The sequence below is a fragment of the Dasypus novemcinctus genome (assembly GCF_030445035.2).
Source record: "Dasypus novemcinctus isolate mDasNov1 chromosome 23 unlocalized genomic scaffold, mDasNov1.1.hap2 SUPER_23_unloc_1, whole genome shotgun sequence".
NCBI lineage: Eukaryota > Metazoa > Chordata > Mammalia > Cingulata > Dasypodidae > Dasypus > Dasypus novemcinctus.
In genome coordinates, this window is record NW_026688137.1 from 638,575 (window position 1) to 662,872 (window position 24,298).

At 64.6% G+C, this 24,298-nt stretch overlaps 1 protein-coding gene across 1 annotated transcript in view; it reads left to right on the top strand.

The window, feature by feature from the left end:
- LOC131277447 (mitotic spindle assembly checkpoint protein MAD1-like) overlaps nt 1–24,298 on the top strand; it is a 65,855-nt gene that overhangs the window by 10,149 nt on the left and 31,408 nt on the right. Inside the window, exon 2 of the mRNA XM_058292473.2 lies at nt 3,295–3,502. Within this exon, the coding sequence (XP_058148456.2) occupies nt 3,337–3,502 (166 nt within the window). The 5' untranslated portion in view covers nt 3,295–3,336. The remainder of the gene's footprint in view (nt 1–3,294; nt 3,503–24,298) is intronic.

The following is a 24,298-nucleotide window of genomic DNA, read 5'->3' on the forward strand; positions in this document are numbered from 1 at the left end:
CCCACCCACCAAGGGGCGGGACTCAACACGCTAACAACGTGGCCCAGTCAAAGCCCTCATCATAACTCACTCACGCCCAGGTGCAGACCAGATTACAAACATAATGCAATACCTGTTTTTTAATGTATAACTATATCAGGCTGCTGCAGCCTGCGTCTCGAGCCTGTGGTGCAGCCCAGCCCGGTGTGTCAGCGTGGCTCCCGGTGGCCGGTCTCCAGAACCAGGCCGTGCTGGCGAGGTCCGAGGGCGGCGTGGCTCGTGCATTTGGGAAGTCGAGGGCAGAACTGGCCTTGGGCTCCACAGATCCAAGGCCTCGCTCCACTCAGTGTTTTGCAAAGCTTTTGGTTGGATAATGTACACACAGGGAATTGCGCACTGCGATTGGGAATCTTCCCGACGGAGCTCGGGCAGCCACGCGGGGCAGAGCGTTCCAGCAGCCTCGGACGCCCCCCGCCGCTGCCTCCTGCCCGCCCCAGCCCCTCGGCGCAGGTGGCTCTGCCTGTCAGTGCAGCGGTGCCCCTGTGGGTGGACACGGCCACACAGCCCCTCGCTGGTGAGTCTTACTGGCACACGCCCGCCCGTCGAGGAACTGTGCCGCCGTTTAGGGGGGCAGTGTGAAGGTTACAGCTGGGGCGACGCTGAGGCGAGGCGTGAGGCCAGGCGCCCACCCTCGGGGAGCACGTGTGTGTCTGAATGATGGCCGTGGGTCTGCGCGTGTCCGCCTCTCGTGGCGCTTCGCGATCTCTTCGGGCGTGTGTGCCTGTCCACTTTCCCACCAGCCCGAGTGTCCCACGTGCTCTGCGCCCCACTCGGGGCCTGGTATTTCCCGTCCTCCGTCGCGGCCCTCCTGGCGAGGGGCGGGCGCTCACTGTGGTTCTGGGTTTCATTTCCCTGATGTTTAATGCGCCGGCCACGTTTCCACGTGTTTGTTAGGTCTTTAGGTATCTTTCATGAAGCGTTTGTTCAAGTTATTCTTTGGTCCGTGTTTTAATTAAATCACCTGACTCCTTAAAATAGTTCTTACACATTCCTTAGATATTCTGGATGTGAGTTTTTGGTCAGATACATGTGTGTCAAATATCTTGTCCCGCTCTGTTGGTTGCCTTTTCACCAATTTGATGATGAATAGAATCTCAGTATTTGTACCACCCAGTTTATTTTTTTCTTTGCTTTTATGGTGAGCCCTTTCCGAATCTTTACAAGTCTCTTTCTGCTCTGTGCTCACAGGATGTTCTCTTGGTCTCCCCTTGCAGTTTCCATGCTTCACCTTCCGGCTTTAGGTGGGCAGTCTCTGGAGTTGGCCTCCGTGTGCGGCGTGAGGTCGGGATCGAGCTCCTGAGACGCCCCCACCCACTGCTCCGCCGTATCTCATTCGTCACTTGCTGCTGACCCGCACATGCCTGTCTCTGGGCTCTGAGTCCATCGGTCAGTTTGTCTGTCCCTGCTCCAGTACCGCACTGTCTTAGCTGCTGTAGGTGGGGGCCCGCCGTGAACCGGGAGCTTGTTTCTCTCCTTCCCATGGCCGCACTGGTCCTGGCCCTGCGTGCCACGTGAATCTCAGGCATCCAGCACGCCTCCGCAGCTGCCCAGGATGGCGTCGGCCTCCCTTGCTCGCAGGCTCGCTCTGGCTGACCTTGTTTTTCCCCGTGGTGGGTGGGTTCCTTCCAGGCTGGGGGTGCAGGGGCAGGGCTGGCCCCTAGTGGTTTCCCACTGTCCCAGCTGGAGGAAAGAGAAGGCTGCTCCTCCCGGCACCAGAGATGAATCCTCAGGGAGACTCTGTGAGCGGCCTGGCGCGGCCACGTCCTCCCAGCCTGATCCCCGTGGTTGGAAGGAGGGTTCGGTGATGGGCTGGCCGTGTGCATAGGCCTGGGGAAGGGCTCTTCTATCAAGGAGGGGCGGCTGCCGGGCAGGACCAACACAGAGGAGCCTTTGGTCTGGGCCGTGGTGGTTGAGCAGGAGCTCGTCGGGTGGACGTGCCCAGGACACAGGGCCTGAGCAGGGGCCCTGTTGGGGCAGGTGCACTCTCCGTCCCCACAAAACCCTGCAGGTCACTGCCCCAGCAGCTTTATTCATAAACCCCCAAAACTGGTAAAAACCCAGACGGCCTTCAGCAGCGAGGGGATGCACAGAGTGTGGTATGTCTGCACGACAGGGCGTTGCTCAGCAGGGGACAGAAACGAGCTGCCAGGCGAGAAAAAGACGTTCGGGCACTTGAGTGCATTTGCTCCGGAAAGGGAGCCAGCCCGGAACGTTCTGTGCTGTCAGACCCCAGCTGTGTGATGTTTGGGGAAAGAAGACACTGTCGAGACCGACAAGGGCCCAGAGCCAGGGTGTGAGGGGCGCAGCTGGGGGCTCTGAGGGCCGCAGAGCGGGCATGTGACCCCACGGTGGGTGCATTTCCCCGTGCTTCTGTCGAGACCCACTGGACTTCACAGCAGGAGGCATGGACCTGAGAGCCGCAGGCCTTAGAAGCTGAGGTGGGAGGTTGGCGCCCGCGGGCGCGACGACAGTGTGGCAGGGGCCCCCGCACCACAGGCGCGTGATACAGCCTCACAGGGGCGGGGCTGCTGTCCTGTCGCATCAGAGATGCACGAGGCTGTGAAGCTGAAGGCAGAGCGGCCACACTCAGCGCCGGCCTGCAGTGGGTGATAGCGTCTCCCTCGGCGTGCTGGAGACGGGGGTGAGCGCGTGTGGAACTTAGCGCAGGTGCCAGCGGCTGCACGTGGAAACGCTGCTGGAGCGGGGCCGGCGTGGGCTCGTGTGCGCACTGTTTTTTCCCCGCCAGCTGAGACGGCCTAGACGCAGCAGCACCCTGGGGCAGGAAGCACGCCCGGCGCCCAGAGGGGCCTCTGCGAGGAGCGGGCGCCCTGCAGCAGTGGCCAAGCCTGGCACTGGGGCAGGGGCTGTACGAGATGAGCCAGGAGTGTCTTCTCATGCCAGAAAGTGGGACGTGCTCAAAAAACACAACGCCCACACTCACGGGGCCGTCCGCGGAGCGCAGGGCCAGCAGGCACGCTGGGGACACAGCCACACTGCGGTGCAGGTGGCCGGGCCTGGTGTCCTTGCCGTCGGAGTGTTTCTAGAGTGCAGCCCTTTTCCAGAGAGGTCTGTGGCAATTGGTGTTTCAAGTTGGTACCTCGGGAGACCGAAGGGGCACTGGCCCTGCCCCAGCCACATCCCGGCCGAGACCACCGGCCCTGCCCTGTCCCGCATCTCTGTCGGGCCCTGGTGCGGGTGACGGGTGACGGCCCTCGGTGGGCCCGCCTGACCCCACACCGTGTCTGGCTCCCGCAGGGCGACTACGACCGGAGCCGGACCAAGGTACTGCACCTGAGCATGAATCCGGCCAGCGCCGCGAGGCAGCGGCTCCTCGAGGAGCAGGCGCAGCTGCAGCAGGAGTGCGAGCGGCTGCGGGAGCTTGTGCACGCACTGGAGCAAGGAGGCGCTGTCCCGGCCAACCTCGAGGGGGCCGCGGGGCTGCCGTCCGCCAAGGAGGTGGCAGGTAGGTGTGCCGGCCCCCGTGGCCTCCCGGCGTGGGCCTGCGGCCTGCCTGTCACTGTGGACAGTGGCGCGATGGTGCCGCGGGGGGCATGGGGTGCCCTGGCCTCCCCTGCGAGGCCAATGCCGCGGGCGGCGGTGGGGGACAAGTGGCTGACGTGTTTTCCGACTCTGAAAACAAATGAGCACCGCTTATCAGTTTATATGGCCCCATTACTCACAAGCAAATCCGGTACCCGTGGAGAAGGCCCGTCTTCACTGGCCTCAGCACACTTCACAGAAACATGGGAGCCCTTGGCTGCGCGGCCGCAGCGTCTCAGGGACGAGGGAGGCCACGACGCAGCTGCTGTTTGTAACGCGCAGCCGGAAGGCCGGTGCTGCCCGCTCGGGCCTCCAGGTCTAACGCCAGCAGCAAGCTCGGGCACGCGCCTGTCGCCTCCTGCACAGAAGGTGCCCGCTGGGTCCCTCCCGGCCCAGGGCCCTGGACGTTTCACCATGGCAGGCCCCTGCCTGGGCGCATCCTGCCTGCCGCTTCAGAGAGCCGTGCATCGTGGTGGAGGCAGCCTGCAGGAGCACAGCCGCTGGCCTCGCGCGTCCACACGTGCAGGACACCGCAGTGGACCCAGAGGCACGCGCTGGCCCCTCCAGGCCTGCTCCAGCTCTGTGCCTCACCCTGGCGGCGGCACAGGCCGCTGCTTCCTCCTGCCGCGCCGTGCGCTGCCTGGCTCTCCGTGCTGTGCGGCCTTCTGCTTCCTTTTCTCGTGTGTGTGTCGACTCCCACCGGGGCAGGGCAGCCCCCCTCGTGGGCTTCAGTTGGCGGACTACGGGGGCCGTGTCTGTGGGGCCCCCACGCAGGGCGGGCTGCCTTCCACCCTCCTGTCTTGAAGGTTTTCTCGCAGACCCCGTGGACGGAGCTGCAGGTGCCAAGACCACGGCGGGGGGGGGATGCTACGCAGTGTCCGGCACCCGGGAGGCCTCTTGGTCATTGGCAGTGTCTGCTGCTTAAGGCCACCACACAGCACATGTGGATAGTGGCGACATCTGCGCGGCTGGGCTGCCCTGACCGCCACCCTGTGCCGGCCGCTGACCGCCTCACTGCCTGGGGCTGGGCCCAGCCGCAAGCCCACAGCAGGCTCAGGAGCAGAGGCCACCGTGGTGGCCGCCACGGTCTCGGGGCTGTCGTGCAGGACCTCGGCAAGCAGGAGGCGGGGCTGTCCTGCCATCGCCCGGGCACCCCCAGTCCTCCCCAGGCCCGAAGTTGGCTCCTCGGCCATCGCCCGCCGTGAGCGAACGCGGCGCCCCGGCCCAGCTGGCAGGTCTCGGGGAGGCGTCCCTTGTTGGTCTGCTCCTGTGCTCGTTTGTTCACTCGTCCCTGAGAGTCTTGGAGCTCCTGTCGGCCCCGAGGGCTCAGCCTGGCGAGAGTGACAGCCGGAGCGGCGGGACGGCGAGGCCGGACGTGGGCACAGGTGCTGCGCCGTGCCGGGCAGGGCTGAGGGGCTCCAAGACCGGGTGCTGGGCGGGGAGGGCGGCAGGGGAAGGGCGGGACACGGTGTCTGCAGAAGGGGGCTCTTGAACCCCAAGTCTCCTCAGCCTCCACCCTGAGACCCCCAACGAACAGGAGAGGGATTTTAGAGGCCTGTGCCCACTAAGATACAGAAAACCCAGCAGCAAAACTCCTGGAAGCTGGCAGGGAGAGGGGTGAGTTGTTAAATGACTGAGCAGATCTGGAAAACCGAATTCCAAGCTGGCAGCGGGTCGTGCCAAGACCAATCTGATTTATGCTTCAAAGCTCCCCAAAGACCCAGGAATTGGCAGCAGGTCACTCCGGGAAAGGCGGACAAACAGCCGAGTGAGGGGAGTTAAGGAAGTTGTCTGTGGGATGAAGAGACAGAGCCGAGGTTTTCTCCCAACTCCGTGCAATGGGCAGCTGCCACCCCAGCAAAAAGTTAGAGTGAAACCTGAGCACCAGCGGGTGGTTCTGTTGGCACAGCGCCTCTCCAGTACGCCGGGCTGGCGGCAGCGCCGGAGCCCGTTAGGAAGCCAGGCGCTCCCCTCGGCCCCACGCCGGCCTGCGCCTGTGTCCTCAAGGCCTCCCGTGCTCCGGGCGCTCAAGCCGGGGGGGCCCGCCGTGCTCCACTGCTCCCTGCGGTGTGAGCCGCTGCCCCCGAGAGCACCCGGGGGGGGCACCGTCCAGGGCCCTGCTCCGGACAGCACGGAGGGGCTCGGCACCTGCCAGGGCCCCCACCCCACGCTCCCTCCGCTCGTCCCCTGGCTTGCGGGCACCCAGGCCTCTGCCCTCCAGGCGCAGCTAGAAGGCACTTCTCTGGGGAACCTGCAGCCCAGGAGGACGGATGCGAAGGCCCCAGCCAGGAGCTGGTGCGCCGCGCCCTCGTGGTGAGGCCTGCAGCCGACGCACCTCTCCCCACTCCTGATTTTCTGCAGATACAGGATTGTAGACGTCAGGGGAAGCAAAATCGGCCTGTGGCGTGGAAGATAAGCAGCAAAGTACACGGGCTGAGCAGGTCAGCGGCCAGGGAGCAGAGCACCGGGGAGAGGGCACACGTGGGTGCCCTCAGATACAGGAGGGGGCGTGTCAACCATGAGAGAACGCGCTCCTTCAAGAGCAGTTCAGCGAGGGGGAAAGCTCTTGGACGTTGCAGTTAAATGAAAATCTCAGTAGAAGATAAAATGAGGAAGTTTATCTCGAACTAGGACTGAAAGGCGATGAGTCAGAAACCCGGAGGAAAGGGGGCCGGGAAACGAGAGGCCGGGCCAGGGGCCGAGGGGCTGGGCCCTGGAGCCCCCCACAGGCTCTTCACGGCCGCTGTCCCATGAGGGAGACGCCTTCCTCTGTGCGCGAGGGCCCGTGGGTCCTTACAGATGGACAGAACCAGACACGCAGATGTCCGTCGTCACTGACTAGTATCGTGTGAAGTACGATACTAACAAAATACACTTCAAGTGAAGAAACGTCATGGGGCGAATACGCTGGTAGAGGGACCAGTGCAACAAGACGTAATTGAAGTATGAGTACGCTCTCTCATCTAGGAAACACAGGAAAGAACATTCCTCAATCCGTTTCATGGTGGTAGAAAAGCAGATGGGGCCTGTAGCAGTTTAATGCTATTGATGAATTCCAAAAAGAAGTAATGGATTGTGTTTGTAAACTGATCTTTTCCTCTGGGCATATTAGATTATATTTGACTCATAAGTTTACTTGATTAATTATATAAGTCTTTTGGGCCGGGAGGGCGTTGAGTCCCCACCCCTTGGTGGGTGGGGACCATAGCTAAAAGGCATGGCAAGGGACAGACGTGAGGGTTTTTGATGTTGGAGTTTGATGCTGAAGCCTTAAGCTGGAGCCCCAGAAAGTCAGCTCACAGAGGAAAGAGAAGCCAGCCCCAGGAAGAGAGGAGCCCTAAGCCCAGGAAGAAGCAAGCCCCAGGAAGAGAGGAACCCTGAGCCCAGGAAGAAGCAAGACCTGGTAAGAGAGGAACCCTAAACCCAGAGAGAGGCAAGACCCTGGAAGGGAGGAACCCAGGAAGCCTGAACCCTCACAGCTGTCGGCAGCCATCTTGCTCCAACTCGTGGAAAAAGACTTTGGTGAAGGAAGTAACCTATGCTTTATGGCCTGGTGTCTGTAAGCTCCTACCCCAGATAAATACCCTTTGTAAAAGCCAACCGATTTCTGATGCTTTGCATCAGCACCCCTCTGGCTGTCCAACACGGGACCGTTCAGATAAACAGCGCTGCAGGCACGGCCCCTCGTGGACAGTCACACCAGGTGGGCATTCGAGTCCAGCATCAAGTGAGGAGGGTGGGGCGGCGCCAGGCTGCCTTTTTCCCCGGAACTCCAGCTTAAGGCGTCTGCGTCACACTCCGACGTCAGGAACCCCCAGCTCTGTCCTTGCCATGCCTTTATCTGGGAGCCCCACCCACCAAGGGGCAGAGACACAGCACCCTAATGACATGGCCCAGTTAAAGCCCTAATCAAAATTCAATCACGCCCAGGTACAGACCAGATTACAAGCATAATCCAGTATCTAATTTTGGAATTCATAGCCGTGTTAAACTGCTGCAGTGGGCCTGAGCCCCACCTGCGCCCCGCGTGCGGCCTCCGCTGGCTTGTGGCCTCTGCGCATCGCGGGCTGGGCGGCGTCTCGCTTGTTGCGGCAGGCGGCAGCGCCTGCTCATCTTTTAGGAGGCACCAGGACCCAACCCAGCATCTCCCATGTGGAAGGTGGGCACCCATCTGGTTGAGCCACATCTACTCCCTCCCTCAGCTTCTGTTTATCTGGGAATATCTTAGTCTCTGCGTCATTTTTGAAAGGTCTTATCACAAGCAAAATTCTCTGTTGGCAGTTGTGTTCTTCCAGCACTTTAAATATTTCATCCCGTTGCCTTCTGGCCCCGTGGCTTCTGATGAGAAGTCGGCACTGTGTTGCTGGGTTCCCTTGCACGTGACTCGTCGCTTTCCTCCTGCAGCTTTCTGAACTCCCTGCGTGTCCTCAGCTTGGACGGTTGACTGTGGCTGGGCGTGGTTCTCTTCGAGTTTGTCCTCTCTGGGATTCATTAGGCTTCTTGAACGTGCATGTTTGTCTCAGTAAATTTGGGAAGTTTTCTGTGAGTATTGCTCTGCCCCTTCCTCGCTTTCCCCGCTCCATGGCTCCCATCGTGGATATACCGGCGCAGGTTTTTGGGCTCTGTCCACCTTTGTAATTCTTTTTTTCTTCTTGGTCCTCAGCCTGAGTCATTCCTACCGTCTTGTCTTCTATTTCACTGACTATTTCTTCTGCCAACGCCAATCTGCTGATTCAACCCACTACTGATTTTTTTATTAACTCCATTATTGTGGTCTTCACTCCAGGATTTCTCTTGGTTCCTTTTTAAAATTTTCTGCCATTTATCAAGGTTCTCATATGTTCATTCATTGTTTCCCTGATATCCTTTGGCTCTTTTCTCTTTTCCTTTATCTACTTGAGCATATTAAGGGTCATCTTTTTAACTTCTTTGGATGTTTAAGGTCTGGTCATCTTTGTTGATGGTTTTTGGACTTTTATCTTGTACCTGGGGCCATCAATTCCTGTTTCTTTACCTTATCTTTTATTGTGTGGTATACATCTTAATATCTTGGAGTGTTAGTTTTGGGTTTAGTCCCTAAGTTGTCTGTTCCTGAAGTTTGTACCCAGCCAGTGATATGGCAGGCATTTCCTGAGTGCAGGCAGCTGACAAAAACCAGCAACTCAGGCTAGCACATCCCCTGTGACATCCTTGGTGGCTGGCTCTGCGCTGGCCGGTGCTGTCCTCGGGGTTCAGCCTCCCGCCAAGATCGGCCCGAGGCAGGTGGGAAGCGCAGGTTGCTCGCCGTCCCGCTGACCTGAGCCTTGCCCTGGGATTGTCCTTTTACAGCTCGGGCTGCCCCTGTGCTCCCCCAGGTGTTCTGTTAGATGTAGAGGAGAGCGTCCTCTGCCCCAGGCCACTTTGCCTCCGTGTCTTTTCCTTGCTTCCACTGTCCACAGGCTGCGTCTGCCTGCAGGGCCCGTTTTGGGAGGCGCGCCGAGGGAGCTCCTGGTCCAGCCTCGGCCCGCCCCCCGTAGAGGCTCCCACGCGTGCCTCGGGCGCCGGCAGGGCCGCCGCTGGCCTCTCCTCTGGCGCCTGACGCTGGGTTGTCCTGATTCAGCACAGTTAAGGCTGCTGCGGCCCTGTCGCTGTTTCCTGGCGCTCCGAAGAAGACGGCGCTGCCAGGTTTTGTTAGCTGTTGGCAGATTCTGAGGGGAAACGGCGCCCTGGGGTGTATTATGCCGTCTTGGTCCAAAAATAAATCCAAAATGTTTTAATATCTTTATATGTTATAAAAAAGCATTATTCTTTTATATAAAGATTTTCTTACCAGTTTGTCATTCTAAATGGATTTTGAAATTACTTTGTCAGGTTGGAAAGAAACATACTGATATTTTATTTTTATTGAAATTGCACTGAAGCTGTAAGTTAATTTGGTAGGCACATTTTCAGCTTTCTCACCTGTGTGTTTCTGGGGAGGGGCCACGGCTCTCAGGTGTGGCACCTGTGCACGGAGTCCCTGGCCGGCTGGCGGGGAAGGAGAGGGGGTCCCCAAACCCCTCCGGCCAGCGCTGCCCGCGCTCGCCTGTGGGGTCGGCAGGGCTGCCCTGCATCCCGAGGAGCCTTGGCCTCGAGCTCAAGCTCGGCCCTCCTCCCTCCTGCTGGGTGGGGCGGGGCTGTGACTTGCCGCCCTCCCGTCCCGCAGCCATGCCCACGCCGCCGTCCCTGGCCGCCCGCCGGGCCCCTGGCTGCCTCTTGCCTTATCCGCGAGGTTCACGCCAGGGAGAATGCGCCTCCTCCACCCGCCTGGGCCCCGGCCACGACCAAGCTGAGCTCGTGCTCCCGTTCTGATCTCCACTCGTGGCGCCGGGCCGTGCCCGAGGCCGTGCGTCGCACCTCCGACTCCACGCACCCCACGCCCTCCCACGTGCTCCTCGGCGCCAGTCCCCGCTCGACGGCGTGTGGCAGGCTGCGTGCTGGGGCAGGCGGCCCGAGGGTGCTGCCCGGCTGGACTCAGCCTCCTCGGGCGCCGTGCCAGGGAGCCTGCGAGCGGCTCTCATGGCCCCAGCCCCAGAGCGTGAGAGACGTGCTTCCTCCCCGCTTCGCCCTCTGGGCCCCGGCTTCTTGTCTGAGCTGACGTTTGGTGCCAAAGGAAACGCCCCGAGCAGGGGAGGAAGAGCCGTGCCCCTCTGCGCTCAGCTTCCTGCGCCGGCCTGTCACAGCAGTCCTTGGGGCCTGTGAGCGCGTGAGCGTCGGTGCCAGGCTGCCCTCGCAGCCCCCAGCTCCGCATGCCCCAGCTGCGTGGCCTTGGACGAACTTCGTGGCCCGTGACCTCCACGGGCGCTATGACGCCAGCCGCAGCAGTGTCAGTGGCACCTGTTAACCGTCAGCCGTTGCCTGGGCTGCTCAGGACCTGAGGCACAGCGGGCCGGGGCTCTCCCACAGCCGCCCCAGCGCCCCGTCAGGCTCTTCAGCCTCGTGCCTCAGGGGAGCCTGAGGGGCCCAAAGCTCCAGCCACACGGCCTGGCAGTGGAGATGGGGCCAGGGAGCTCGAGAGGCACCCGAGCTGCTGCAGGGCCCACAGCCCATCCCCATCTGAGCCTCAGTTTCCCCTTTGTGAGTGTGCACGGCAGTTGTGAGCCACAGTCGGGGAGTGTGCAAGCCCTCCACGAGCTTGGGGTGTGGCCAGTTATCCATGCCAACTCCCGAGAGCGGGGGAGCGTCGAAGTCACCCCCGGCCGGCCAGGTGGAGCCCTGTGGGTGCTGTGGGCGCTGTTGCCACTGAGATCTGCTCAGGGCCCGAGGCTCCCGGGGTCAGGCAGGCCTCAGGAGGGGGCAGCACGCCCAGGCCCCACGCGCCTGCGCCTGCTCGTCTGGCTGTGCCAGGCTGCACCCATCAGCACGGGGCCGCTGGGGCAGGGACAGCCGCCAAGTCACCCACCGGCCGGCAGCGGAGCCAGGAGCAGCCGCAGCGTCCCACGCCTTGGACCGAGCCCTCTGGACCAGGCTCCCCCACAGTCCTGCGCCCCGTCCCCCACACCCCGCCCTGGCGCCCAGACGCCAGAGTCCAGCCTCGCCACGCTCCCTGGCGTGGCTCTTTGGTGCAGGCTGAGCTGTAATTACTGCGTGCCCGGCTCCTCTCTCTCTGCCATTTGCCTGTCCATGTGCCAGGTCAGGGGAGCAGCCCGGTGGCCCGGCGTTTGGGCTGTAGAGAGGCCAAAAACGCAGCCGTGGGGCAGCAGGCTGGGCCCGCGAGGTGGCAGTAGCAGGGCCTCCGCTCGGCTCCCGGTGCTGCACGCACCTCCTGCCCGGCTGTGCGTCCAGACGACCTCCCCGAGGTGCTCCTGGCAGGGGCGTCGCCACCTTCACGCAGGAGCTTGGAGAAGCGCTTCCCCAGGAGCCTCCCTCAGGGCAGGTACGGCGGCCCGTGGCCCAGGAGGAGCGGGGCTGGGTCCTGCGCCTCGTCCCAGCTCATGCACCTCTGCTGCAGCACAGGCCTCGGGGCAGCTGGGCTGGGGGCGCAGTGGAAGGCGCAAGTGCCTGCGCGTGCCCCGGGCCAGGTCGGCCTGCTGGCCCCTCACACCTAGAAGGAAACGGGGCCCAAAGTACCACATGGAGCCCAGAAAGCACGAGCGCGCTGCCCGCCAGCGCCGTGGGGACCTGCAAGGGGAGGTGAGGGGTTTGTCATGGAGAAGGGACGCGAGGCAGCGAAGGTCGAGAAGGTGCAGCCCCACCCCCGTCCTGCCCAGCCGCTGCAGAGCCCCCGACTCGTGGCGCCTCCCTCCCGCGCGGCCGCAGCGTTTGCCCACCCTCCCAGGTTAGCGCTGGCTTGTGCTAGGCCCCTGTGGCCCGGTGGGATCCCAGCCCTCCCCCCCAGACCCTCAGAGCCGGGAGCCACGTCCTCCCTCTCGGGCGGTGGGCACGCAGCGCAGCGTCTGGCATGGCCTCGTGCTGGCCCCTCCAGCCTCCCTTCCTGCCACCGCGGCCCCTGGAGCCCCATCCTTGTAGCACGCCCACGGCCGAGAACGGGGAGCTCTGGCTTCTCAAGCTGGGGTCCCTCCCATGGGCCCGGGGCAGCTGTGCTCCTTCTCGCGGGCATGTCCTCCGGGGGACCGTGCTCCTGCCCACGGGCATGTCCTCTGGGGGCCCGTGCTCCCGCCCGCGGGCCTCTCCTCTGGGGGGGCCATGCTCCCGCCCACGGGTGTCTCCCCCGGGGGGCTGGGCCCTGGGTCCTCTCCCGCCAGAAGCAGCCCCGGCCCCGCAGTGCCCCACCCCGAGGCCCTCTGCCTGGCATGCCATGGTGACGCTTTGCCACCTGGGCGTGTGCCGAGAGCAGGCCCAGCAGGGGCCGCTGGGTGTGGGGAGAGTGTGCACAGAGAACACCTGCAGACACACGTGTTCCACGCTCAGCCACGTGAGCCAATCTGAGCTGCAGCACCTGCATGTAGGCGGCACACGTGTCTGCACGTGAGCATGTCTACATGTGAGTGTCTGCACGAGCGGGACCACACGTGAGCATGTCCACACGTGAGCGTGTCCTCGTGAGCCTGCACCCTCCACGCCTCACCGCCGTGCATGCGTATCCCAGGCGCGTGCAAGCCTCCCACCAGAGGACGCTCGTGGCCCACAGGCCTCCACCCGCGCCCGCCCCCGACCGCCCCCTCGAGAGCTGAGAGCTCCTGCTCAGCCGTGGAAGCCTCGGCCCCGGCAGGTCTCCCGTCTTGCTCTCCAGCCTTCTCTGGGCAATCCCGCGAGCACGCCGACACGCCCGCACCTCCACACCTGTCCCGTCCCCCGTGGGATCAGCACATGGGCAGCATTTTGGCGGCGTCAGCTCAGCGCAGCTCAGATGCCCACTCGGCAGCAGCTGTGCCCAGCGCTCGGGCCCCAGCCATGAGTGCTGGTGTCCACAGGCACACGGTGGTCAGAGCCCGGAAACTGGCCAGATTGCCAGAAGCTCCCCATAAGGCCCAGGGCGCCCAGCCGAGCACCCCACTCTAGGTGCCGTGGACCTTGCCTGCGCCCCAAGCTCCTTCCAGCTCTGGAAACACCATGACTGGGGGTTCCTGGTGTCCAGCCCTCAAGGGACCGCCCTGGTGGGCATGGGTGGGTGGTGCCAGCTCCCCTTGCCCTGCCTCGGACGATTTCTCTGCGGGTCAGAGCAGCAGGCCACCCAGGGCCCCCGAGGCCCGTCCAGCCCCTCTTGCCACCTCCCCTGGCCGCAGGCTCGCTGTTCCCAGGGGCAGCAGAGCTCCCCGCCCCGCTGTGCGCGTGCAGCTCCCCCACTCAGCAGGTTGAGCGCTGTGCGTCATCACCACAGCTTAGTGTAGACACAGCCTCACCCGAGCTGTGCCTCGTGCCATCCGCGGTCGGCCCCGCCCCTGCCCGGGCCCCGGCGGCTGTGACCCCCGCTCGGTCCGTTTGCTGTGGGGTGGCCTATCTGGGGTCATACAGCATGGGGCCTCAGGTCTGGCCCCTCCCTGCCTCGTGTTTCATCCACGTGGGTCAGCGTGGGGCCAGGGGAGATGCCGCAGCGCGCTCAGCCATGCTGGGCGGCCCCTTCCTCCACAGGCGGTGCTGGGTCACATCCGCCTTCGGCCACCGTGCTGCCACTGCCATTCGGGTGACGGGCGTCTTTGGCGACCTTGGGCTGGGAGGGGCCCAGGACGTGGTCAGTCGGCGTGGACTGTCTGAGAACCGCCCGGGTCTCGCAGGGGCTGTGTTGTGCCCTCCCGCGCAGGCACTGTGCATCGTGCCCCTGCCAGCAGAACAGTTGGTCCTGTGTCGTGACGGCCGTGAGTGGCCCTGGGGGCTGAGTCCCCCCGGTTCCCTAGTGGCTAATGGCGTTGAGCATCTCTTCACCTGCTTATCGGCTGGGCATCCATCTTCACTGGTGAAACACCTAAGCCTTTTGCCCAGTTTTTAATTGGGTTGTTTGTCTTCCTCCAGTTTTTTTAATGATGTGTTTTGATAACCCAAGTTTTTGTTTTGATGTCTAATTTATCGATTGCGTCTCAGTTCTTCCTGTCCTGGCAAGCCCTCGCTCGCTGCGCGTTGCCGTCTGCTAGAAGCCTTTGCAATCAGATTGATGAGCCCTAAAGTTCACGTCTGCATGTGGCGTGAAGGTGTCGAGGCCCATTTGTTGGCACACGGATCGCCAGCTGTTGGGTGGCGTTTGTTGAGAAGTCCTTCCTCTCCCGTTGAACCGCCTTCGCGGCGTTCCTGAGACACAACTGGGGTGTGTCGGTCTCCCCGGATGCGTTCTCCCACCCTGGGCCGATTCCACACGCTCTCTATGCTCGACATCTTCCCTCCTCTGAGGCTCTGACCCAGCCCGCCTGGGCCCGCCGTGTGTGGCTTTGGGGCGACAGTCCGGTGCACGCACCTGCTGGGCCTGAGCCTGGCCTGCAGCTTCTCCTTCGCCTGCGCACAGGCCCGGGCCTGCCCCAACAGCCGCTGCCCCCGCGGGTCTGCAGCGCCCCTTCCCGACCAGCCCCCACACCTAGCCCCGCGCCTTCCCTGCTCGGCCCCCACGCCCGCCCCCTTGGATCCCACGCGGCTCGCTTCATGGCTTCTTTTTGCCTGCGCAGGGATAGTTTTCTCTGCCCACCGCACCCCCAGCCTAGATGCTGGTGGACGCGCCCGGGGGCATTCGTGGAGCGAGCGGCGTCTCTGAAGCCGCTGGGCTGCACAGTGGGCGGGGCAGGCGTGCGCGCAGGCCTCAGGCCCTACCCGTCCCCGCAGGCCAGCCGCCTGTGCCCCCCCGTAGCCACTGCCGCAGCGACCCGGGCCCAGCGGCTTCGTGCTCTCCCCAGCCCTGGTGCGCAGGAGTCCAAATTGGGACTCCCCGGGCCAAAAGTGGGGTGCTGCAGGGGCGCCCGCGAGCCTCCAGGGAGGTCCCATTTCCAGGCCTTCCCCAGCCTCCGTGTGCCGCCCGCTGTCCTCGGCTCATGCCCTCCTCTCTCCACGGCCAGCAGCGGGGCCGCCCCTCTGCCCGCCTGCCCTGCTGGGTCACTCATAAGGACCCTCGGGGCAACAGCGGTCCCCCCAGCCCCCCGGGTAACCCAGGGCGGCCTCCCGACTCCAGGGGCCACAGCCACCCACGGGCTCATGCTGTGGGACCAGGAAAGCCCCCCACCCCTCCGCCCACCGCGAGCCCAGAGCGCCCGTGCGGCCCCCAGTGCTGGCCCTGACCAGCGCCTCCCAGGACGCTCTGGGCCCGAGAGCAGGGGCCTTCAGTCCCCCCAGAAAGCCAGCGTTCTCGCCCTGAGAGCGGCGCCTGAGGAGAGCGCGCCCGTCCTCCGCCGGCCGCTTCCTGGCGCGCTCCTTCTCGGGCGGGCACATGCCGGGCTCCACCCGCAGGTCGAGGGGCACCGGCAGCCCCGGGGCCGCCCTCGGGTTCTCCGCCTCGTCCCGCTCCGGCCAGGCTTCCCTCTGACACCCAGAGCAGCAGCTTTGCCGCACCCCCCCTGCTCCTTGGCCTTTCCCTCCTTCCGGAACCTTCCCTCTTCAGGCTACTCTGATGGCTGAACCCCCTGTAGCGTCTCCTCCCTGATCTACTCTGCCTGAAGGCTCCTTCCATCTCCAGCGCGTGGCCTGGCTGCAGCGTCACGGGCTGTGATAGACTCCTACATCTCAGGAAGGAGGAGGAAAGAGAAGATTGAAAGCCCTTGTCTTGCCGAAAGCAGACAGATTGACTCGAAAACGGCTCAGTCAATAGAAGATGAGCTCTGAAAAGCTCCCTCTTCTCCAGGGGAGCGCCGCGCAGGGACGCAGGCTCTGTGAGCTGCTGTCGGGACTTAATAACGAGGCAGCGTGCAGCGGGCCGCGGGCTGCGGGCTTGCACAAACGTGCCCTTGCCTTGGTGAGCGCGTCGCAGGCCCCTCCCCCGCCTCCTGGGCCGGCCTGACCTCCGGCTGCCCGAGGGATTGCGGCCGGGCATGGGCTCTCTCTGACCCGCGGTGACCTTCTCTCCAGCTGGGGGTGGGGGCGGCGGGTGGGTGTGGGTGTGCATGGGCGTGTGTGCATGCCTGTGTGTCAGGGTCCCGGAGGGCAGCGCATGCGCCTGGCGTCCGGGGCGCCTCGGGCACTGGCGGGCTGGCGTCTGAGGACCGGGGCTCAGGTGGCAGGCACAGTCAAGCCCCGTGCGCAGCCCCGCGGCCGGCTGGCCTGGGTGAGCCCCACACCCCTCCACGCCAGGGGGCAGCGCCAGCAGCCCACCCCTCCCAGTGCCCGTGCCCCAGCTGCGTGCTGCTGCCCAGGCCTGCCGCGACGCTGGCCGCGCCTCGCCCAGGCAGTGCCACTGCGAGGCCCCGGGAGACGCCATCCTCAGCCGGAAGGACACCCTGAAGTTGGCCCAGGCCAGGAGGGCCGGGCTGCGCGGCGCCTGTGTGCTCCAGGTCCCGCGGCAGGCGCCTGAGCCCGGCTTCTCCCTGCGTCCCTCGGCCCGTCCTGGACCAGGCGACGCCCTGCCCCGAGCGGCTCCCCAGGCCCCGAGCTTGGCTGCCAGGCTCCCTGACTGGCACGCGGCACGGCGCCCGCCTGGGGCAGGGCCGCTCCCGGGGGCGGAGTCAGCGGCACAGTCCTGGCCCCACCCGGCCCGGCCCTACCCCGGGTTTCCCACTCCCGGCGTTAGTTGGAGGAAAACGGGCCGACGGCTCGCCCGTGCCCCCAGCCACACCCCGAGTGTGGGCTCTGCTCAGATGACGCAAACGAGGCCAGAGGGCAGCGCCGGGGCCCCCGGAGGAGCACGGAGGGCACCCAGGAAGGCCTTTCGAGCGGGGCCCCAGCCCTGCCCCCGGGGCTCCAGGCGGGGCCCAGGCAGGTCTCGGTCAGGCTGCCGGCCCCCCTGCGGCCCTGCTGGGAGCGGCAGCCGCGTCCAGCTCAGCGGCCCCGGGCCCGTCCCAGCCCGAGTGGCCGCCGCGCAGCCTGCCGGCGGCTCTGAAAGCAAGGGGCGCCTGTGCCCGGCCCAGGCTCAGTGCCGCCTGCGGACCCGAGGCCTGGCTGGAGCCGGCACCCCTGGGCTGGTGGTGGGGAGGGCATCTCCTCCAGATAGGATCTCCCGTCAGCGCCGCCTCCGCCCCGCGACGCTCCACCCCGTGATCTGGTGGGCCGTAATTGCCAGTGTCTCTCGAGCCGCCTGTGTGGAGGTGACAGGCGCTCGCCCGGGTGAGGAGCTAATAGCACAGGGAGGCCCTGGCTGAGGGCGGCGCGGCCTCACGGGCGCGGCTGGCAGGCGGCGCGGTGGGCGCGTGCACCCCAGAGCTGCCCGTCTGTGTGTAATTCCAGGGCTGGCGTCTCCTCCCGTGGGGAAACGTGCAATTTCTGCCCCAGCAGGGGGCCGCCAGCGCGAGGCAGCGGCGAGGGGTGCCACACTCGGCTGCAGAAGGCCCTGCCGGGGGCCTCTGCCCGCAGCCGGCCCTCAGGGACCCTACCCCAGCCCCCCCACCGGGGAGGCCCCCAGGCGCACGCTGTCCCTTGGCGCTGGTGCGTCTTGGCCGACTGGCCACAGCCCATCTGTGCGAAGTCAGAACAGGGCGCTGGCCCCTTGGCCCGAGCTGTCCCTGGGGGGCTGCCTGGCAGCATCGCCCCCCGCACAGCCGGCCAGGATGAAGCGCCGCCCAGCTTCTGGTCACCTACACGATTGCATCAGTATCCGCGGCCTGGACCTGGACAGGCCCGCTCAGCCTCTGGGAGCCCGCCCCGCCTGCCGGCGCCCTGGCTCCTCGGCCAGGCCCGAGGCCCGAGCGGCTCCCGCTGGGAGCACATCCAGGCTCGCCGGGTCCTGGGCAGGAAGGGGACCCAGCACCCCAGCACCCCCCGGCCCCGGGCGGCGCCCTCCAGCGGGGCTTCTTGCACCCGAGGCCGAGCCCTGGGTCCCCTGCTGGGACTGACCCGTCTGCCCGGGCCACCAGCCTGTGCCGCCACATGCAGGGGTTGACACCTTCCGGGTCTGGGGGTGCTTCTCCCCCCCACCCCAGAACCTCTGATCTGCTCTCGAGCACTGCGACTTCGCTCTTTGCAGTCGTTGTCCTGGGTGACACCAGCAGCCCCTGCCCGGGGACCAGCGAATGGCCAAGCTCATCCACACGGCAGCTCATCTTGGAGCTGCGCACTTCCCTGCAGCCAAGTCACGTTGCGTCTCATGTTTCTGTTCGCTTTTCGGTGCACACTTGGGCGCTCCCACGTTTTGGCCGTGTGGGTTTTACTCTGAAAGCCTTGGGGTCCATGTAACTGGTGGGCTGCCGGGCTCCGGGGCTGCCCTCCATTTAGAGGCGCCGCGTTGCTCTCCCCGCGCTGCACTGTCCTCCACCCCCGATGGCGCTGGAGTTCCAGTTTCTCCGCATCCTCGCCAGCCCTTATTGTTTACCTTTTAAATAATAGCTGTCCTCATGGGTGAAGTCGTAGCTCGTGGCTTTGACTCACGTTTCTCTGATGGCTGATGATGTTGAGCACCGTTTTGTGTTTGTTGGCTATTTGTTTATCTTCTTTGGAGAAGTGTCTGTTCAAGTCCTTTGACTTTTTTGGAACTGTTACCTCCTGTTCTGTAGGTCGTCTTTTTATTTCCGTTCCCTTGGTTATTTCCTTTGATGACGAAGGTTTTAATTTTGATGAAGTCAGCCTTACCTGTGATTTCTTCCACTGCTTGTGCTTTCAGTGTCATCACTGCTGAATCCCAGATCACAGACCTGTGTCCGTATCTTACCCCTAAGACTTTTATAAGACTGCATCCTTTCTTGTTTGGTTTTTGTACGTGGTGTGAGGTAGGGGTCTCTCTTCATTCTTCGGCTTGATATCAAGGTTTCCTGACACAATGTGTTGAAATGACTATTCTTCCCCCCTGCATGGACCCAGCGCTCTTGTCAAAAATCACTGGAGAGGAGCAGGTGGGGCTCCGTGGTTGAGTGCCTGCTTCGCACACACGAGGTCCTGGGTTCTGTCCCCGGTATCTCTTTAAAAGGAAAAATCAGTGGGCCACAGATGCATGGTCCATTTGTGGACTTTCATTCCTGTTCCACCCAATTCTGGGTTTTTTTTTTGTTTTGTCTTGTTTTACAGGTACTGGGATTGAACCCAGGACCTCGTATGTGGGAAGCCAGTGCTCAACCAGTGAGCCACATCAGCTCCCCTGAGTTGGTTTTCTTCATTTGTTTCGCTTGTGTATTTTTGTTTGTTTGTTTTTTTTCCAGGAAGCACCAGAAACTAAGCCCAGAACCTTCCATGTGGAAGGCAGGTACTCAGCCACTTGAGCCACATCTGCTCCTGGACTCCACAGTTTTTTTTCTTTGTTTTTTTTTTCCATGCTGTTTTGATGACTGTTGCTTTGTCATACAATTTGAAATCGGGAACTGGGAGTCCTCCAGCCCTGCTCCTCTTTACTAAGGGGGCCCCTTGCAGTTCCATATGAATTGGAGGATGGGCTCCTCCCTTTCTCCACACGCACACACGGCAGCCGGGACCTTAGTGGGCTGGGCGGCCTTGACTTCGGGTAACGCTCACACGTTAACAGGATTGACTCCTCCAGCCCGGGAACGTGGCGTGTCTGGCCGTTTTTTTAGGTTGTCTCTCGTTTCTTTCAGCGCCCTGTGATTTCCAGCGCGCGAGGCCCTTGTGTCCCTAGCCAGGGCGGCCCTGGGTGCCTTGTCCTGTGGATGCTGCTCCCCTCCTTGCCTCTGGTGGCCCACCGCTGGCGTCTGGGAGCCCGCTGCCTCCTGGGGGGTCTTGGGTCCTGCCCCTCCGCGGGACTCGTTCGTTAGCCCACCTGGGCTTCGTGCAGCTGAGGGGGCTGACCGGAACACGCCGGCCGCGCCCCGAGCCCCGCGCCCGCTCCCTCCCGCCGCCATCCAGACCAGGCACTCGGTCTCCGCGGCTCTTCCCACGTGCCCGGCGTGGGATCCTTTGCTTCCCCCTGCCTTGACCTGAGGCCACCGCTACGGCCACTGCTCCTCTGAGTCCAGCCGGGCTAGGCGGGTCCCCAGCTGGATCACAGGACCCCAAACTGCTGCTCCCAGGACTCCCTGTCCAGGGCACGGGGCACCGTCCTCCTGGCAGCTCGGGCCGAGACCTTGTCTCATCCTGGCTTTTCTCTCAGGCCCTCCTTTGGGGTGAACTGTGTCCCCCCAAAAGGTGTGTCCATGTCCTAACTCTGCCCCTGGGAACGGGCTGTTATTTGGAAGTCGGGCCTTTGCAGGCGCGGTCGGGTGAGACGAGGGCGCACTGGAGGGGGCCTGCGCCGATGGGGCTGGGGTCCTGACCAGGGAAGAGGCCCAGCAGGCACACAGGGACGAGGCCGCGGCCACGATGGGGAGGGCCACGGGTCCCCGGCAAGCCTGAGGCCGGGGGAGGCCGAAAGGAGCCTCCCCTGTGCCTGCGGACAGCGTGACCTCCAAACCCCAGGGTCCAGGCTCCTGGCCCGGGACTGGGGAGCGCGCGCCCGTCGTCCTGAGCCGCCCCGGGGAACTGGGCGCCCCGTGTCCGGCACCCCTCTGGAGGGTGGTTCAGGGAGCACACGCTCAGGCCCCGTGACCCCATCTGTCAGCAGCCACGGGGCCAGGCGGCTGCGCCTCCAGGCTCGGCTCCTGGACGCACGGGCACCGCTTGAGGCTAAATGACGCCGCAGGTGGCTCCAGGGAACGTCGCTGGTTTAGCAGCACACGGAGGCCACCCCGTCTGTGGAAGAGGCCGTTGTTTAGGCACGAAGCCCTGAAGACTCAGGGGCAGCAGCGGCCCTAGAGAGCGGACAGCGCCTTAGCCAACCTGAGAGCCAGGCCTCAGCCTCCAGAGAGCACAGCCAAGAAGCAGCGCCATCGTCCTGAGGACCAAGTCTCGGCGCCCGAAGGGTGGGGTGCAGCGCTGCGTCCAGGGGAAGGCAGGGCAGGCGCCGGTCAGCAGCAGACCTCCTGCCCTGCCTCTGCCCACCTGCAAGTCTGGAGGCTTCTTCCCTGGCCGCCGTGGGGCTGAGGAGACACGTGAGGCTCCGGGGCTGGGGCCCGGCCTTCTCGCTGCTCTCGGCTGCCGGGCGCCTGCCCTCGCAGCAGAAGCCAGGCCTGAGCCAGGCAGGCAGATGCATACTAACCCGCTGGCACACATCCGTCACGAGCACTGATGCGCTGGTACCTGCAAATACATGCCCAGTGCAAGCACACGAACACACTGCTGCACACGCCAGTGCATGGTAGCGCTGGCACAGAGGTGCTAACATGCTACCACACGCTAACACGTGTGCACACACGCTGATGCACGCCTGAGCCCCTGCCACCTCTGCACACGGCCGTGTCCCAACGCGCCGTTAAGCCCGTGCTCGGCGTTGGCAGCTCCGTGCGTTGCAGGCCCAGCTGGCGCGCGGGTGTCAGGCCGTGCTGCGCTGCTGTGCGGCGCTGGCGGGCTTGGCGGTGGTGGGAGGTCATCTTCCGGGCTTGTTCTAGGGGTCTGCCCTGTGCCCGGCGGGGCCGCCTCCCTCTCCGCGTGCCATTCCCGCCCTCGTCCTCGTGCTCCTCAACGCCGCTCACCACAGCCGCCTGCCCGTGCCGGGGCCAGGGCAGGGGTGCGGCCTCCCAGCCCAGCCAGCCCGCCGCCCCCGCGGGGGCCCTGAGCTCCTCCCGTCCTGCTCAGCTGTCGCCTCGTGTCTTAGGGGAAGGGGCCAGGCCAGCTCCTGGGGCTCTGCGGTGCCCCCGCCTCCTGCCTGACAGCGCCCGGCTGAGCCCGGCACTCCTGGCCCCCCGCTCCTTCCTGAGAAGTCGGGTGCCCAGGCGTGCGACACTGGGGGTTCCTCGCCTCTGGAAGCTTCGGCCTCTTCCCCTCGCCCGCAGTGCTCCAGTGTCCAGCCTGCCCGTGTGCACAGCGCCCCGACCGGCCTCTCCCCAGGCGTTCTCCTGTCTGATGTCACCGGCGGCTTCTTCCTGTCTGCACTCTTTAATCTCCCCTCCTGGAATTCCGCCAGCTGGATGTCGGGGTTCCCGGGCTCTCCTGTTTCATCTCTGCTGCTTGGAGGGGTGCTTCTTACGACTACAACTGTATTTTTAGCTTCCAGAAACTCCTCTCGTTCCCCGAGTGCTCTGTGCTCTCTCCTTCCGGCGCCTGCTGCTGCTGCTCTCTAAGTCCTTCCGTTTCCTGCACCGGCCTTTCCTCCAAGCTGCCCTTTGTTCCATGTCCGCCTCTCCTCCTGGAGGCTTCCGCTCCCTGGCAGTCCTGTTCTCTATCCTGCTTAGCACCGAGGGCTGCTCCCATGGGTGCCTGGACCGGCTGGCGGGGTCTCCCGCGGCGATGCGGCAGGGCCCAGCTCTGCTCTCAGCATTGCCAGCCACGGTGGTCCCAGCGCCACGCTGTGCCCTCACGGAGGCGGCTGGCAAGTGTCCCCGGCCGTCAGCGTCCCGGGGTGCATGTCCCCCCCGTGCCAGCACAGGGCTCGCATGCTGTCCTCACCCAGGAAGGGCTGGGCACCCCCCCGCCCAGGTGACCAGCCCAGGTGACCACTCCTCAACACACCTGGACAGCTTCAGGTTCTCAGGAAGCTGCTGAAATGGAGATTAGGGGCGGGGGGAGAGGGCGAAAGCCATCTCCTCCCCGGTGAGCTGGGGGACGTGGGGCAGCGTGCTCAGCGCCTGTAGAGCAGTGCCCCCACCGCTGTGCACGCCCTCCTGGCTGTGCTCCCGGGCAGGTGTGTGCTGCTCCCGGGCAGGTGTGTGCTGCTCCTGGGCAGGTGTGTGCTACTGGGCAGGTGTGTGCTGCTCCCAGGCAGGTGTGTGCTACTGGGCAGGTGTGTGCTCCTGGGCAAGTGTATGCTGCTCCCGGGCAGGTGTGTGCTGCTCCCGGGCAGGTGTGTGCTCCTGGGCAGGTGTGTGCTGCTCCCGGGCAGGTGTGTGCTCCTGGGCAGGTGTGTGCTGCTCCCAGGCAGGTGTGTGCTGCTACTGGGCAGGTGTGTGCTCCCAGGCAGGTGTGTGCTGCTCCCAGGCAGGTGTGTGCTGCTCCCGGGCAGGTGTGTGCTCCTGGGCAGGTGTGTGCTGCTCCCGGGCAGGTGTGTGCTCCTGGGCAGGTGTGTGCTCCTGGGCAGGTGTGTGCTGCTCCCAGGCAGGTGTGTGCTCCTGGGCAGGTGTGTGCTCCTGGGCAGGTGTGTGCTGCTCCTGGGCAGGTGTGTGCTACTGGGCAGGTGTGTGCTGCTCCCAGGCAGGTGTGTGCTCCTGGGCAGGTGTGTGCTCCTGGGCAGGTGTGCTGCTCCTGGGCAGGTGTGTGCTGCTCCCGGGCAGGTGTGTGCTGCTCCCGGGCAGGTGTGTGCTGCTCCCGGGCAGGTGTGTGCGCACAGCAGGTGTGCTCCTGGGCAGCTGTGTGCTCCCCGGCAGGTGGCCCATCTGCCTACCAGGGGCACATCTGGGCTCGTCGCCTGCTCTGCCCTGCCCCTCAGGCCTAGACGCCGAGGCGGCCCAGCGCTGCCCCTGCGTCCCGCGGCCGTGGCCTGACGCTGGAGCTCCCTGGGCCTAGGTCCCCCAGCGTGGGTCGGGGAGGGCAGCGCTCCCGCCTCCCGGGGGTGCTGTGACCCTGAGAGGGCTTGCGCAAGTGAGATGGCCCTGGGTGCTTGCCAGCGTGGAGGGCGGCCGTGGCCCTCGCAGCCTCCAGCACCTCCCCTCGTCCCCGCAGCAGCCCCCAAGAACCCGGGCTCTGTCCCTGGCCTCTCGGCGCCCCCCCCCCCCCGTGCCCACCCTGCCGCCCCTCCATGCCCACCCTGCCGCCCCAGCTCCCACTTGCTCTCTGACGCCGTTGCTCTTTCCGCTCTCCGACGCCGTTGCTCTTTCCGCTCTCCGAGGAGCTGGCGGATGGGGCCCTGACGCGGCCTCTCTTCCAGCATCGCGCCCCAGGGGCTCCCTGGCCGCCTGGCTGGAGCCGCGGTCCCGCTGGCCGGCCGGGGTTTGTGCACCCTCTTCAGCAGGGCCCGGGCCCGGGGCGCCTGTCTGTGGCGTGGACAAGCACGACTCTGTTTCTGCCACGTGGGCCCTGACGTCACCTTGTCTGCCCCCTCTCAGGCCCCATCCCCTCACCACCGTGAGGACGGCTTCTGGACAAGGGGGCGTCCAGCTGGCAAGGGGCGGGCCGGGCCCTGGAGGGAGGGAGGGCGTCCCTGTGTCCGTCGTGCCTGGGTTGGGGAGAGCCAGGCCCCTGGTCAGCGAGGTGCACCCGGGCTAAGGACCGGAAGACGCCGTCAGAATCCTCCATGCACCCTTGGTGACTGGCACAGCGGCATCTCCCAGCA